This window comes from Oncorhynchus mykiss, chromosome 21 (genome assembly GCF_057628025.1).
Source record: "Oncorhynchus mykiss isolate SJ-2025 chromosome 21, ASM5762802v1, whole genome shotgun sequence".
Taxonomy (NCBI): domain Eukaryota; kingdom Metazoa; phylum Chordata; class Actinopteri; order Salmoniformes; family Salmonidae; genus Oncorhynchus; species Oncorhynchus mykiss.
In genome coordinates, this window is record NC_143042.1 from 48,027,501 (window position 1) to 48,044,829 (window position 17,329).

At 43.1% G+C, this 17,329-nt stretch overlaps 1 protein-coding gene across 5 annotated transcripts in view; it reads left to right on the plus strand.

Annotated features, from left to right (window-relative positions):
• The window catches only part of LOC110500727 (ankyrin 2b, neuronal), a 301,703-nt gene that overhangs the window by 126,357 nt on the left and 158,017 nt on the right, over positions 1–17,329 (plus strand). For 4 of the 5 annotated variants that reach the window (XM_090214817.1, XM_036958190.2, XM_090214821.1 and 1 more), the window contains exon 1: positions 16,157–16,849. The exons of the other annotated variant lie outside the window; for it this stretch is intronic. In XM_090214817.1, coding sequence (XP_090070943.1) covers positions 16,715–16,849 — 135 coding nt within the window. In that variant the 5' untranslated portion in view covers positions 16,157–16,714. Of the gene's footprint in view, positions 1–16,156; positions 16,850–17,329 lie in introns of those variants that run through there. 5 annotated transcript variants of the gene reach the window in all.

The following is a 17,329-nucleotide window of genomic DNA, read 5'->3' on the forward strand; positions in this document are numbered from 1 at the left end:
TCTTTAATTATTTGTTATTTTTCTATTTTATTCTTTTTTTTCCTTTTCTACTTTTTATTTATTTATTGTTTACTTCAGTTTATTTTGTAAATACTTTCTTAACACTCATTTTTTTTTCATTAAACTGCATTGTTGGTTAAGGGTTAAGGACTTGCAAGTATATATTTCACTGTAAAGTCTACACTTTACACTGCCAGGGACAGCCACACTACGCTATAAAGGTTATCAATGTTGTTTCATCTTGTATTGTGGCTAGGATAGCTATCACAATTGTCTCAATCCTCTGTATGCATAATACAACTGTGTATATATCATTAATATGTGTGTGTGTGTGTGTGTGTGTGTGTGTGTGTGTGTGTGTGTGTGTGTGTGTGTGTGTGTGTGTGTGTGTGTGTGTGTGTGTGTGTGTGTGTGTGTGTGTGTGTCACACACTAAAAAAGCCTCATTAAATAAATTGTTATCTTTGTGAAACATGTACTACATGACCAAAAGTATGTGGACACCTGCTTTTCAAACATCTCATTCCAAAATCATGGGCATTAATATGGAGTTGGTCCCCCCCTTTGCTGATATAACAGCCTCCAATCATATGGAAGGCTTTCCACTAGATGTTGGAACATTGCTGCGGGGAACTTGGTGCTTCCATTCAGCCACAAGAGCATTAGTGATGTCAGGCACTGATGTTGAGCAATTAGGGCTGGCTCGCAGACAGCGTTCCAATTCATCCCAAAGTTGTTCGATGGGGTTTAGGTCAGGGCTCTGTGCAGGACAGTCCAGTTCTTCCACACCGTTCTCGACAAACCATTTCTGTATGGATCTCGCTTTGTGCATGGGAGCATTGTCATGCTGAAACAGGAAAGGGCCTTCCACAAACTTGGAAACACAGAATCGTATAAAATGAAATTTTATGCTGTAGCGTTAAGATTTCCCTTCACTGGAATTAAAGGGCCTAGCACAAACCATAAAAAACAGCCCCAGACCATTATTCCTCCTCCACCAAACTTTACAGTTGGCTCTATGCGTTTGGGCAGGTAGCATTTTCCTGGCATCCGCCAAGCTCAGATTCGTCTATCGGACTGCCAGATGGTGAAGCGTGATTCATCACTCCAGAGAACGCATTTCCACTGCTCCAGAGTCCAATGGTGGTGAGCTTTCACCACTCCAGCCGATGCTTGGCGTTGCGCATGGTGATCTTAGGCTTGTGTTCAGCTGCTCGGTGATGGAATCCCAATAACACCACTTACAGTTGGGGGCAGCTTTAGCAGGGCTGACATTTGACAAAGTGACTTGTTGGAATGGTGGCATCCTATGACGGTGCAACATTGAAAGTCACTGAGCTCTTCAGTAAGGCCATTCTACTGCCAATGTTTGTCTATGGAGATTGCATGGCCTTGTGCTTGATTTTAAACACCTGTCAGCATAGGGTGTGGCTGAAATAGCCGAATCCACTAATTTGAATATTTTTGTGTATATATAGTGTATAGATCTAGAGCGGCAGTTTTGATTTCTTTCTCTATGTCAGCTTCCAGCTGTAGGCTATATTCATTCTCTCATTTACTTCCTAAACTCAGGGATTGATGTCATTTCAGAGGGATTGGCCTGGTTCCCAATAGTATGCCACACTACAGGCTTAACCAAGAGAAACGACTCCATTCAAAATAAACATTATGCAGAAAGAGGTAGTAGTAGTAGAAATACGAGTTAAAAGCTTTACCCTATTGCCATAGTACATGGATGACCCCTGTCACACCGTGAGCAAAGGCACCAGTCATATTGCGTAACAGAGTTGCTGGGTCCATGATATCCATTGGCCGTCAGTCCTTTATTGATCCTGTGCCCGGTCACAAAGCAAAATTAACACAGCCCCCTAATAGAATTCCTATCTGCTGGCTCTGTGGTGCCTCTGTACAGAACATACAGTAGACTCGTTGTCTATGGTAGGACTGGCAGGGCATACAGTGAACCTGAGGGTGTGTGAATAAGAGAGAGATTCTAATGTCACCATCTTCTGTACCCCCCCCCCCCCCCCCCCCTCTCTCTCTATATATATATTTGGTTATGGAACACGCTCTATACTGTAGTGTATGTCCCCGTTAACGTGTGGTTCATAAATATCTAGGTACTGTAGCTAGTCGTTCTACGGTAGACCCGGGATGAAGATCTGGTAGCTACATGACATGACAGATACCATGGCTTGAGATGCTGTCCTTACAAGGGCTTGGTACAGATATAGGTATTGTCTTCCAATGGCAGTTCAACCACTGCTGGAAAACAAACATGAGCTCAATAAGAATGCACAGATAAACAGCGATTTCAAAACACACGCACGCACGTACGTACGTACACACACACACACACACACACACACACACACACACACACTCACTCCTACATCTGAGATCATGAATCACTGGGTTTAGATGGTCAGATGTTCTCTCTTTAGATACGGATTTGCTCTACATAAGACACATAGCTACCTCCCTCCTTCATATACATCCACAGGGAAAGGACTTGTCATTTCTGATTAACAGGTTGGCTCAAGTATGATCGGGCCCTAGATATGAAAAGGGAATGAAAATTGACACGTTGGGAGGGTTCCCTGTAATTAGTTAGTCTACTGTGTGTTGTTCTTTTACTTAGTTAATAGGTACTATTGTCTTATTACTTAGTTGATAGGTACTATTACTTAGTTAATAGATACTATTGTGCTACTTGTACTACTTGCCTAATCCTGTGGAAGTGGTGACGAAGCAGCAGGTTGTGTGTGTGCGTGTGGGTGTGTGTGTGTGTGTGTGTGTGTGTGTGTATCACTCCTTGGTCCCGGTCAGGTCTTATTCTAGGTCAGCAGAGAAGACTCCTCTATTTCTGTCTGGCTAATCCCCCTGAGCGCGCGCACACACACACACACACACACACACACACACTCCCATCTTCTGTCTGTGTGTGTGTGGGTCTCAAACACAGTCTGCTAATACCTCCAGCACGGTACTCACTAATCCACTCACAGTAGTCGACCACACCGTCCTGCACACTAGAGCTCTCCCCACGCCCCCTCACACACTCCCCCCTTATGTCACGGACCATCTAGCTGTACCTTCTCACACACTCTGGATATTCCCCGGGGGTTAGAGCTGCGACCACCCCATCAGAGCACCCATGAACACAGGCATGGTGGTGGGAGCCACAGGCCAGGTAAGGCTAAAGTAGACTAGTCTAGTTAGACTCTGGTCCTAACGTCCTGAGACCCTCCCCCTGTATTATAACTGGACGCTTTCGGCCCTTAACAACCCCCGTAGCGCTAGGCTAAGCTAACCTAACCTTATTGTAAGCACTCTGTATGAACCCTTCAGGAAACTGAAAGATATGGGTGCCATCATGAGTTAGCTTACAGTGGTCGCTAACGAGTCTAGCTGTGATGTGCTGTTTTGTGTCAGGGAGGGAGTGCTTTAGGGGCCTTGAATGCTCTCTCTGTCTCTCTCTCTCTCTCTCTCTCTCTCTCTGTCTCTGTCTTTCTCTGTCTCTGTCTCTGTCTGTCTGTCTGTCTCTCTCTCTCTCTCTCTCTCTCTCTCTCTCAAAAGCACTGCGAGTGCGGTCTTTCGCTCTCTCTCTCTCTCTCTCTCTGTCTTTCTCTCTCTCTGTCTCTGTCTCTGTCTCTCTCTGTCTCTGTCTCTCTCTCTCTCTCTCTCAAAAGCACTGCGAGTGCGGTCTTTCGCTCTCTCTCTCTCTCTCTCTGTCTTTCTCTCTCTCTCTCTGTCTCTGTCTCTCTCTCTCTCTGTCTCTGTCTCTCTCTCTCTCTGTCTCTCGCTCTCTCTCTGTCGCTCTCTCTCTCTCTCTCTCTCTCTCTCTGTGTCTCTCTCTCTCTCTCTCTCTCTGTCTGTGTCTCAGGGGGACAGTGTTACTTTATCACAGGCTTATCTTTAATCCCACCATAAGGAAGCCCCCCTGCTTTATCTCTTCATTGTGCATTATAATCAACGTCATTAACCTACTCTTTCTACGGAGATAATGCTAAGGCGCTAGCATTCGCTACAGTAGCAGGTCAGCAGATGCTAGCCCTGTAGCTTGTTTTGATATGTATCTTTATTGATTGCGGTGTGCGTTACATTGTGAATAACTCATCAGGCCTAAACATCCAGGAGAGAGTGTGCATGTACTATAAGTACTATAGAGTATGTGTGAGTCAATCTCCTGTGGTTGATATGCTGTATACTCCTGTGTAGGTAAGAATCCCACCTAGGGGTAGATGTGTGTAGGTAACAGCCCCACCTAGGGGTAGATGTGTGTATTTGGGAAAAGTGCTTCTGTTGTGGTTGGTGTGAAGTGTTTTAATTCTCTACACTGTGACTGGTGGTGTTAAATGCCAGCAGAGACAGAATTTAAGCACGTTAGTGTGTAAAATGTGTGTGCGCGCGTGTGTCTTTGTGTGTGTCCTTAGCAGTGGAGGCTGCTGAGGGGAGGACGAATCATAATAATGTCTGGAACGGAGTAGATGGAATGGCATCCACCATGTAGCAACCACGTGTTTGTTATTGATACCATTCCACCTATTCCACTCCAGCCAGTAAGTTGAACTCTGAGGAGAATGGGGATACATGATGTCATCATGACCCTCATGGGGAGATCTGGGACATATCATTTGGCTGGGGCACTGATGAATCCTCCATCCATCTCTCTCCCCTGTATTTCTCTTTCTCATAAGGCTTTGTTTACAGAGGTTTAATGGTAGACTGTGAGACAGGAGTTTGTAGCCTGGCTGCACGCACACACACACACACACACACACACACACACACACACACACACACACACACACACACACACACACACACACACACGCACACACACACATATCCACTTCTCTCAGTTCAGATGCTATCATGAATCTGCATTATAGTTCATCCAGGAGGTGTGTGTTTCTATACAGTATGAATATGTTCTCATTCAGGCCTGTGAAGGCTCAGGTTGGCCTAATGAAACCCGTGGGACGGCCCATCACACACAGAGAAGTGGAATTTACCAGCCCCCCCCCCCCTTGTTGCTAAGCAATGGGTTACCAGGGCGATGGAGAGGCAGAGAGCAGAACTCCAGACAGCCGTATGTGTGTGTGTGTGTGTGTGTGTGTGTGTGTGTGTGTGTGTGTGTGTGTGTGTGTGTGTGTGTGTGTGCTTCCTTTATGACACAACACCATAGGGGTGTAGAGAGCTTTGATTGGTTTATTTTATTGAACCCTTATTTTATTTACCAGGTAAGTTGACTGAGAACACGTTGTCATTTACAGCAACGCCCTGAGGAGAGGAGGGGGCTGTGTCTCTTTTTGTCTCCCCTGGGGTTTTGGTGTTGACCTCACATTCAGAGTCAAGACACTGACATTCCCTCTACTTGGTGAGCACTTCCATTGTATGCAAAACATATAGATTTGTTGAACAATGACACATCGGTTTGAAAATGTGAGAGAGCATCTTTGTGGTGTTAGAGTGGTTTATCAATTTCATCCTACTTTCTTATTCTTACCACATTTACTGTGATATTACAAATACAAGTGAAGTCCATGGTCATCACATACTAGACGACTAGCTTACAGATTTATGATATGTAGTCTTGTCTTAAGATGCCAGCAACATACTAATCTAACACCCACAGTGACAGACATTACATTTCAATCACACCTCTGTCATTTGCTTCCCATCATGGTTCAGAGGATGACAATACATTAAAACCGCACCCTCACCACATCTACACACACACACACACACATGAACATGGACCCGCATACACCTCCCCCACCTCCACTTAATATTCCCCCACCTAGAGGTTCAAAGGTGACAGGCTGGGATAGATTGTTCCTGGTGACCTGCATAGCTACAACCAGGGAGGTACAATACATCACAAATAAAGGTTACATAAAAAAATACATCACATCACATCACAAATAAAGGTTACATAAAAAATACATCACAATACATCACATTACATCACAATACATCACAAATAAAGGTTACATAAAAAATACATCACAATACATCACATTACATCACAATACATCACAAATAAAGGTTACATAAAAAATACATCACAATACATCACATTACATCACAATACATCACAATACATCACAAATAAAGGTTACATAAAAAATACATCACAATACATCACATTACATCACATTACATCACATTACATCACAATACATCACAATACATCACAAATTAAGGTTACATAAAAAATACATCCCAATACATCACATTACATCACAATACATCACATTACATCACAATACATCACATTACATCACAATACATCACAATACATCACATTACATCACAATACATCACAAATTAAGGTTACATAAAAAATACATCACAATACATCACATTACATCACAATACATCACATTACATCACATTGCATCACAATACATCACATTACATCACAATACATCACAATACATCACATTACATCACAATACATCACAAATAAAGGTTACATAAAAAATACATCACATTACATCACAATACATCACATTACATCACATTACATCACAATACATCACATTACATCACAATACATCACAATACATCACATTACATCACAATACATCACAAATAAAGGTTACATAAAAAATACATCACAATACATCACAATACATCACATTACATCACAATAAATCACATCACATTACCAGAGAGTGGAGACCATTACCCAACAGCACTCCTATTGTGTCTGCAGCGTATATATAATAATAGGAGTTGTAGAGTTTGTATACAATAGTGGCTTTATAGTAATTCATGTGATGTGATACAGTGGTGTTCTCATGGCAACAGAGAGAGAGAGATTGAGGGTGTGGCTTTGTCTGTGGTGCCTCTTTGTCCGCACAATGCACTCCTCTACAGGAACAGAGATGCTCTCAGCGCTAGCACCTGACTCTGTCTGTCTGTCTGTCTGTCTGTCTGTCTGTACTTTAGTCGACCTGTCTGTCTGTCTGTCTGTCTGTCTGTCTGTCTGTACTTTAGTCGACCTGTCTGTCTGTCTGTCTGTCTGTCTGTCTGTCTGTCTGTCTGTCTGTCTGTCTGTCTGTCTGTCTGTCTGTCTGTCTGTACTTTAGTCGACCTGTCTGTCTGTCTGTCTGTCTGTCTGTCTGTCTGTCTGTCTGTCTGTCTGTCTGTCTGTCTGTCTGTCTGTACTTTAGTCAACCTATCTGTCTGTCTTTCAGTGGGCAAGTCTCACTACCTTGTTTTTGTACAATGGAAACCAATTGTCCCAATACCACCACCCTCCCCATTTAAGAATACACAGTAGGTATTGAAGGAGCAGCTGTAGGCTATAGACTAGTTCTTGAAGGACCGCCTGTGGGCTATAGACTAGTTCTTGAAGGACCGCCTGTGGGCTATAGACTAGTTCTTGAAGGACCGCCTGTGGGCTATAGGCTGTCTTGAAGGACCAGCTGTAGGCTATAGACTAGTTCTTGAAGGACCGCCTGTGGGCTATAGACTAGTTCTTGAAGGACCGCCTGTGGGCTATAGGCTGTCTTGAAGGACCAGCTGTAGGCTATAGACTAGTTCTTGAAGGACCGCCTGTGGGCTATAGGCTGTCTTGAAGGACCAGCTGTAGGCTATAGACTAGTTCTTGAAGGACCAGCTGTGGGCTATAGACTAGTTCTTGAAGGAACGCCCGTGGGCTATAGACTAGTTCTTGAAGGACCGCCTGTGGGCTATAGACTAGTTTTTGAAGGACTGCCTGTGGGCTATAGACTGTGGAGTGAAGGTGAAGGGCTGTGCTGCTCTGTGTGTGTCAGGGCAGCCAGATGGTGCACAGGCATAATTCTCTCTCTCTCTCTCTCTCACACACACACACACACACACACACACACACACACACCCCTCCTCTCCCCTACTTTTATTTTAGTCTCACAAAAACGGATACCAAATAGTGAATAAAGACTCAGAAGTGAGTTGTGTTAATAAAACCATTGAAATATGAAGAGATTTTGCTGAAATACTGGCCCTCCTCTGGGAGGCTTTTGGACAGAAATGGTGATGGAGGGAGGAGGAGGAGGGAGGAGGATGTGGGTAATATGGTGGCTTGCCCCTCATTCCTCAAAGGAGTGTGTTACTGGTACAGATGTTCTTTGTGCTGATAAGAGAGACATGGATCAGGCTGATGTCAACAGAATGAGGATTTACAGTAAAGAGCTCGTCCAGTTTGTGCACCTACAACTCGGAAATGAGTTACCTCTGGTTCCTTCAGCCATTCCTGCTGTATGAGGAACATTCATGGAGAATAAACAGAGAGATGCATACAACATCGCATTACTGGGAGCCAGGATACTGTCTTCAACATGCAACATCACATTACTGAGAACCAGGATACTGTCTTCAACATGCAACATCACATTACTGAGAGCCAGGATACTGTCTTCAACATGCAACATCACATTACTGAGAACCAGGATAGTGTCTTCAACATCACATTACTGAGAACCAGGATACTGTCTTCAACATCACATTACTGAGAACCAGGATACTGTCTTCAACATCACATTACTGGGAGCCAGGATACTGTCTTCAACATGCAACATCACATTACTGAGAACCAGGATACTGTCTTCAACATACAACATCGCATTACTGGGAGCCAGGATACTGTCTTCAACATGCAACATCACATTACTGAGAACCAGGATACTGTCTTCAACATCACATTACTGAGAACCAGGATACTGTCTTCAACATCACATTACTGGGAGCCAGGATACTGTCTTCAACATCACATTACTGAGAGCCAGGATACTGTCTTCAACATACAACATCACATTACTGAGAGCCAGGATACTGTCTTCAACATCACATTACTGAGAGCCAGGATACTGTCTTCAACATCACATTACTGAGAGCCAGGATACTGTCTTCAACATGCAACATGACATTACCGAGAGCCAGGATACTGTCTTCAACATCACATTACTGAGAACCAGGATACTGTCTTCAACATACAACATCACATTACTGAGAGCCAGGATACTGTCTTCAACATGCAACATCACATTACTGAGAACCAGGATACTGTCTTCAACATCACATTACTGAGAACCAGGATACTGTCTTCAACATGCAACATCACATTACTGAGAGCCGGGATACTGTCTTCAACATCACATTACTGAGAGCCAGAATACTGTCTTCAACATACAACATCACATTACTGAGAGCCAGGATACTGTCTTCAACATACAACATCACAATACTGATAGCCAGGATATTGTCTTCAACATCACATTACTGAGAACCAGGATACTGTCTTCAACATACAACATCACATTACTGAGAGCCAGGATACTGTCTTCAACATGCAACATCACATTACTGAGAACCAGGATACTGTCTTCAACATCACATTACTGAGAACCAAGATACTGTCTTCAACATCACATTACTGAGAACCAGGATACTGTCTTCAACATACAACATCACAATACTGAGAGCCAGGATACTGTCTTCAACATCACATTACTGAGAACCAGGATACTGTCTTCAACATACAACATCACAATACTGAGAGCCAGGATACTGTCTTCAACATCACATTACTGAGAACCAGGATACTGTCTTCAACATGCAACATCACATTACTGAGAACCAGGATAGTGTCTTCAACATCACATTACTGAGAACCAGGATACTGTCTTCAACATCACATTACTGAGAACCAGGATACTGTCTTCAACATCACATTACTGGGAGCCAGGATACTGTCTTCAACATGCAACATCACATTACTGAGAACCAGGATACTGTCTTCAACATACAACATCGCATTACTGGGAGCCAGGATACTGTCTTCAACATGCAACATCACATTACTGAGAACCAGGATACTGTCTTCAACATCACATTACTGAGAACCAGGATACTGTCTTCAACATCACATTACTGGGAGCCAGGATACTGTCTTCAACATCACATTACTGAGAGCCAGGATACTGTCTTCAACATACAACATCACATTACTGAGAGCCAGGATACTGTCTTCAACATCACATTACTGAGAGCCAGGATACTGTCTTCAACATCACATTACTGAGAGCCAGGATACTGTCTTCAACATGCAACATGACATTACCGAGAGCCAGGATACTGTCTTCAACATCACATTACTGAGAACCAGGATACTGTCTTCAACATACAACATCACATTACTGAGAGCCAGGATACTGTCTTCAACATGCAACATCACATTACTGAGAACCAGGATACTGTCTTCAACATCACATTACTGAGAACCAGGATACTGTCTTCAACATCACATTACTGAGAACCAGGATACTGTCTTCAACATGCAACATCACATTACTGAGAGCCGGGATACTGTCTTCAACATCACATTACTGAGAGCCAGAATACTGTCTTCAACATACAACATCACATTACTGAGAGCCAGGATACTGTCTTCAACATACAACATCACAATACTGATAGCCAGGATATTGTCTTCAACATCACATTACTGAGAACCAGGATACTGTCTTCAACATACAACATCACATTACTGAGAGCCAGGATACTGTCTTCAACATGCAACATCACATTACTGAGAACCAGGATACTGTCTTCAACATCACATTACTGAGAACCAAGATACTGTCTTCAACATCACATTACTGAGAACCAGGATACTGTCTTCAACATACAACATCACAATACTGAGAGCCAGGATACTGTCTTCAACATCACATTACTGAGAACCAGGATACTGTCTTCAACATACAACATCACAATACTGAGAGCCAGGATACTGTCTTCAACATCACATTACTGAGAACCAGGATACTGTCTTCAACATACAACATCACATTACTGAGAGCCAGGATACTGTCTTCAACATGCAACATCACATTACTGAGAGCCAGGATACTGTCTTCAACATACAACATCACATTACTGAGAGCCAGAATACTGTCTTCAACATACAACATCACATTACTGAGAGCCAGGATACTGTCTTCAACATACAACATCACAATACTGAGAGCCAGGATACTGTCTTCAACATACAACATCACAATACTGAGAGCCAGGATACTGTCTTCAACATCACATTACTGAGAGCCAGGATACTGTCTTCAACATCACATTACTGAGAACCAGGATACTGTCTTCAACATCACATTACTGAGAACCAGGATACTGTCTTCAACATCACATTACTGAGAACCAGGATACTGTCTTCAACATCACATTACTGAGAGCCAGGATACTGTCTTCAACATCACATTACTGAGAGCCAGGATACTGTCTTCAACATGCAACATCACATTACTGAGAGCCAGGATACTGTCTTCAACATACAACATCACATTACTGAGAGCCAGGATACTGTCTTCAACATCACATTACTGGGAGCCAGGATACTGTCTTCAACATCACATTACTGAGAGCCAGGATACTGTCTTCAACATACAACATCACATTACTGAGAACCAGGATACTGTCTTCAACATCACATTACTGAGAGCCAGGATACTGTCTTCAACATCACAATACTGAGAGCCAGGATACTGTCTTCAACATCACATTACTGAGAGCCAGGATACTGTCTTCAACATCACATTACTGAGAACCAGGATACTGTCTTCAACATCACATTACTGAGAACCAGGATACTGTCTTCAACATCACATTACTGAGAACCAGGATACTGTCTTCAACATCAAATTACTGAGAACCAGGATACTGTCTTCAACATGCAACATCACATTACTGAGAGCCAGGATACTGTCTTCAACATCACATTACTGAGAACCAGGATACTGTCTTCAACATCACATTACTGAGAACCAGGATACTGTCTTCAACATGCAACATCACATTACTGAGAGCCAGGATACTGTCTTCAACATCACATTACTGAGAACCAGGATACTGTCTTCAACATCACATTACTGGGAACCAGGATACTGTCTTCAACATGCAACATCACATTACTGAGAGCCAGGATACTGTCTTCAACATGGTCATCTAGACTATGCTCTAAAGGAGCAGGAGCTCCTAGTCAGCACAAGTGCCTCGGCTGCAAGTCACCTAGAAATCTACATCTAAACACCAGAATAAAGCAGCACACACTCCAAACATACATCATGTATTTTATATACATATCTTGAGGACATGCAATGAAATGAGAGTGGTGCTTATAAAATCCACATGCAACCACCCAGAAAGAGCTGTCATCCTTATGGATTAAATCGGTGTAATATTAAATTGGTCACTAGGTGGCGGCATGGTATAGCAGCAGGAACTGTTGGAGGCAGAGGCCAGAATTTAACAGCCAGAATTGAACCAAAACATACTGCGTTGGAAATGGTGAAAGGTGTAGTGTTGTGTGGGCTGTTAGACAATGCAGAGCAGGCGATGTTCTCGCTCCTTAGTGAGTGGTCAATGAGTAGGTGCTCCTTGGTTCAAATGGTGCGATTCCAAACAGGAAGGACTGAGTGAGAGAAGGGATCCTTCTGTATGTGTTTCAGATGGGACGTTAAAACACAACGTGGTCACTAAAGATCCCATGGCACTTATTGTAAGAGTAGGGGTGTTAACCCCGGTGTCCTGGCTAAATTCACAATCTGGCCCTCATACCATCATGGTCAACTAATCATCCCCAGCTTCCAATTGGCTCATTCATCCCTTCTCCTCTTCCCTGTAACTCTTCCCCAGGTCGTTCTGTAAAAGAGAATATGTTCTCAGTCAACTTACCTGGTAAAATAAGGGTAAAATAAGGGTAAAATAAGTAAACAAACTTTGTGTGTTTTAAGAGGGTCAAATGGTGCTCTATTCTATTAGAATACAATGTGAAGTTGCCAGTGAACTGATCTAATCCTCATTGCTCTCTTTGCCAGCATTGCTTTCAGCACCGTGGACAGGGCTTAACATTCAAACCACACAGCATTTTACATTTAAGTGTGGGGTCATGTTCAAGTCAGTAAGATAAAATACAAAACCCTGTCTGTGGTGCTGAAATTAACCTGCCAACATTCACTGTTGGAAAGGAGGGTCTTTACTGTCATATTTCATAACAAAAACCTAGATGAATGCTAGCTTATGTAAGATTTAGTAATGTTTTGATTCATGTTATGCTGCAGTAAATTTCATTAAAACTCGTTTTCAACCACTCCACACATTTCTTGTTAACAAACTATAGTGCATGACACAGTCATTTTTCCAACAATTGTTTACAGACCGATTATTTCACATATAATTCACTGTATCACAATTCCAGTGGGTCAGAAGTTCACATACACCAAGTTAACTCTGCAACTTGGAAAAGTCCATGATGTCATGGCTTTAGAAGCTGCTAATTGACATAATTGGAGTCAATTGGAGGTGTATCTGTGGATGTATTTCAAGGACTACCTTCAAACTACGTGCCTCTTTGCTTGACATCATGGGAAAATCAAGATATATCAGCCAAGACCTCTGCTTTGCTGCAGGAGGGATTGGTGCAGTTCACAAAATAGATGGCATCATAAGGGGGGGAAATTATGTGGATATATTGAAGCAACATCTCAAGACATCAGTCAGGAAGTTGAAGCTTGGTCGCAAATGGGTCTTCCAAATGGACAATGACCCCCAAGCATAATTCCAAAGTTGAGGCAAAATGGCTTAAGGACAACAAAGTATAGGTATTGGAGTGGCCATCACAAAGCCCTGACCTCAATCCTATAGAAAATTTGTGGGCAGAACTGAAAAAGTGTGTGCGAGCAAGGAGGCCTACAAACCTAATTCAGTTACACAAGGTCTGTCAGGAGGAATGGGCCAAAATTCACCCAACTTATTGTGGAAAGCTTGTGGAAGGCTACCCGAAATGTTTGACCCAAGTTAAACAATTTAAAGGCAATGCTACCAAATCCTAATTGAATGTATGTAAACTTCTGACCCACTGGGAATGTGATGAAACAAATAAAAGCTGAAATAAGTCATTCTCTCTACTATTATTCTGACATTTCACATTCTTCAAATAAAGTGGTGATCCTAATTTACCAAAGATAGGGAATTGTTACTAGGATTAAATGTCAGGAATTGTGAAAAACTGAGTTTAAATGTATTTGGCTAAGGTGTATGTAAACTTCCAACTTCAAGCCATTAAGCAGACACTTTTATCCAAAGCGATTTACAGTCATGCTTGCATACATTTTGCACGTGGGTAGTTCTGGGAATTGAACTCACTACCCTGGCGTTACAGGTGCCATGCCCTACCAGCTGAGCTTCAAAGGATAACATGCCATGACCGCTACATCGGTGCTACCCAGAAGGATTCTCTCTTCGTGAGAATGAATATAGCATTCACTGTTCTGTTCCTAACAGTGGCTTTTGAAATGCTAGCCGCGTACTAGAGTAGCTGAGATGATTCTAATGTAGGAGGACATAGTTGGCTTTGTAAGGAGAAATCACAGATCTCTATATCAATGGATTGTACTAATATATCAGTTGATGTCCTCTACTTATTCCAGTCCTTCGTTATTTAGATGGTGGTGTTGTGGTGTGAATACAGAGGTATATTCTCTGAATGTGTGAGAGTGCAGCCGTTTCTAATAAGGCTTTTGACATTCCCGTGATTGTAATGATAAATATGATTACCCCTCTCTGCTTGATGAACTCTCGCCCCTCCTCTTCCTCTCCGCCCTTTTCTCTCCTTTCTCTCTATCCCCTTTCTGCTCCTCCTCCTTTAGTCGGTCTTGTTCAATGGTCTCATGACATTATTGACATTAATGTAGATATCAGTGCCCCTGAAAAGGAGACACAAGACTGGTTTATCACATGGACTTTCACTGAATACAATGAGACTGAATAGGGTTGAGGAGGGGTGTGTCTGGAACTACACACTATTGTTTTACCATGTAGCGATGTAGCTAACTACTGGAACTACACAGTACTGTTTTACCATGTAGCGATGTAGCTAACTACTGGAACTACACACTATTGTTTTACCATGTAGCGATGTAGCTAACTACTGGAACTACACACTACTGTTTTACCATGTAGCGATGCAGCTAACTACTGGAACTACACACTACTGTTTTACCATGTAGCTAACTACTGGAACTACACACTACTGTTTTACCATGTAGCGATGCAGCTAACTACTGGAACTACACACTACTGTTTTACCATGTAGCTAACTACTGGAACTACACACTACTGTTTTACCATGTAGCGATGTAGCTAACTACTGGAACTACACACTATTGTTTTTTCCCAAAAATCATTTCCTTTATGTTTCGGCATTAGACTTACCTAACTCTCCCTTGAAACATATGTTTTGTGTTCAATAGACTAAATTAAACATTCAGTTAACATCTGACTCCAAAGTGATCTGTTCTTGCCATTTGAATTCTATGAAATGTCAGATTCACTGTAGATATGATCATTTTCCGCAAAGGTAATTTGTATGTAACTTTAGTTAAGTTCACTATATTTTTCTTAAGGGTAGCTTTAGTGTAGCTCAACTTCTTCCAGTGTGAAGTAATCGGTAGCTTGGTAAACTATATTTTCAGAGTAGCTTCCCCAACACTGGTTGGGTGTGAGTGTGTAGGATGTGTGAGTTGATGCCAGTACGTAGTAGCTAGGTCCAGCTGGGGCTGTCTGGTAGGTGGCACAGACACATTATGCCATCACCAGTGCTGTGTCACCTCTCCAGCCAACACACACTTACATGACTCTATACTCCAAGCATGTGGACATACAAACATTTTGAAACCTACATATGTGGGCAAACAACATGTAACTAACTGTACAGTACATACGCATGAAATAATAATGCCTTGTTTAGTTTTTAAACCCACACACTCCATTATAAATATATTACTATTTTCCTGTTTGGCTGGGGAATTGTAATGCAGGTCATTTCATACTTTTCGTAGATTTTATACACTGCTTTATTGGTTTCATGGCTCTAGGTAAAGAAGTGTTGTGTTCAGTAACAGAGGAGTCTGACGTGTGTGCGTGTGTGTGTGCGTGTGCGTGTGCGTGTGCGTGTGTGTGTGTGTGTGTGCTCGAGCTGTGAATTCGGCAGCAGCAGAATGTACCATTTTACTCCATTGTAAGGGGAAAGGAGTAAGGTATTTAAGGGAGATTTCCTGTGTCTCCTCTGTGTCCCCCTCGGTTCGAAGCACATGGTTCTTTCCGCTTTCCAACCAAACGAGAGTAAACCGTGCTCTCTGTCAGCAGCTGGATCTCTGTCTCTCTTATTCTCTCTCTCTGCCTGTCAGCTTACCTCTGGTGGCGTGTATCAGACACGCCCCCTCCTCTCTCTCTCTCTCTCTCTCTCTCTCTCTCCCTATCTATCTATATCTCCCTCTTTCTATCCACACACAAACACACAGTCCAAACATCAGATGCAGAGTTCCGGGGAGTGGGGCTCTGAATGTAGATCAGGACCAGTTCATATGGGGTGGTGGTTGTAGCTGGAGGTATAGAGGACTAGTGGCTACACCTCTCTCTTTCTCTCTTCTTTCCTTCCTCCTCCTCTGCTTTCCCTCAGAGTTGTGGGAGCAGACGGCTCGGCTCCAACGTCTTCCTGCTCTCCGTGGAAAGTCACCCGCTGGGAATCAATTTATTTTAACCCTTCGCTGGCGCTACTGCTCTTTGGGACTCTGGGAGTCTTTGGGGGAATTTTAAAGGTTTGGGTTGATTTTGTCTGGAATCACTGTAGTAGGAGGTAGCAGGCAGCAATGGCGCATGCCGCTGCCCACATTAAGAAGTCCAGAGTGGAGCTGGTGGAGCAGCAGGGTCCTGACCTGAAGGCTCTGGAGAAAGCCCGTCAGAGGAGGATACGTTCCCGGGAACGGGCCGAGCGCAAACGCAAGGTACGTGGATAGACAGCTCGGTACCCATAATGCTTTGCCTTCACCTGCCCATTCTCACATCCAACACCACCTGATCATCACCTTCTACACAGTAATCACCCCGCAATCAACCACAGCATCCAGGTATGAGGAGAAATACCCATCTTCCATTATTCCGCCCATCTCCATGTCTAAACCACTATCTACACCACCATCTAAACCTACACCACCACCACTATCTACAACACCACCACCATCTACAACACCACCACCATCTAAACCTACACCACCACCACTATCTACAACACCACCACCATCTACACCACCACCACCATCAAAACCTACACCACCACCACTATCTATAACACCACCACCATCTTCACCATCTACACCACATATGTCAGAGTCAAGGCCCGCGGGCCACATCCGGCCCGCAAGAAGGTTTTTTACGGCCCCTGGGATGATCTTGATTTATTATTAGAACCGGCCCGCAGCAAGCCG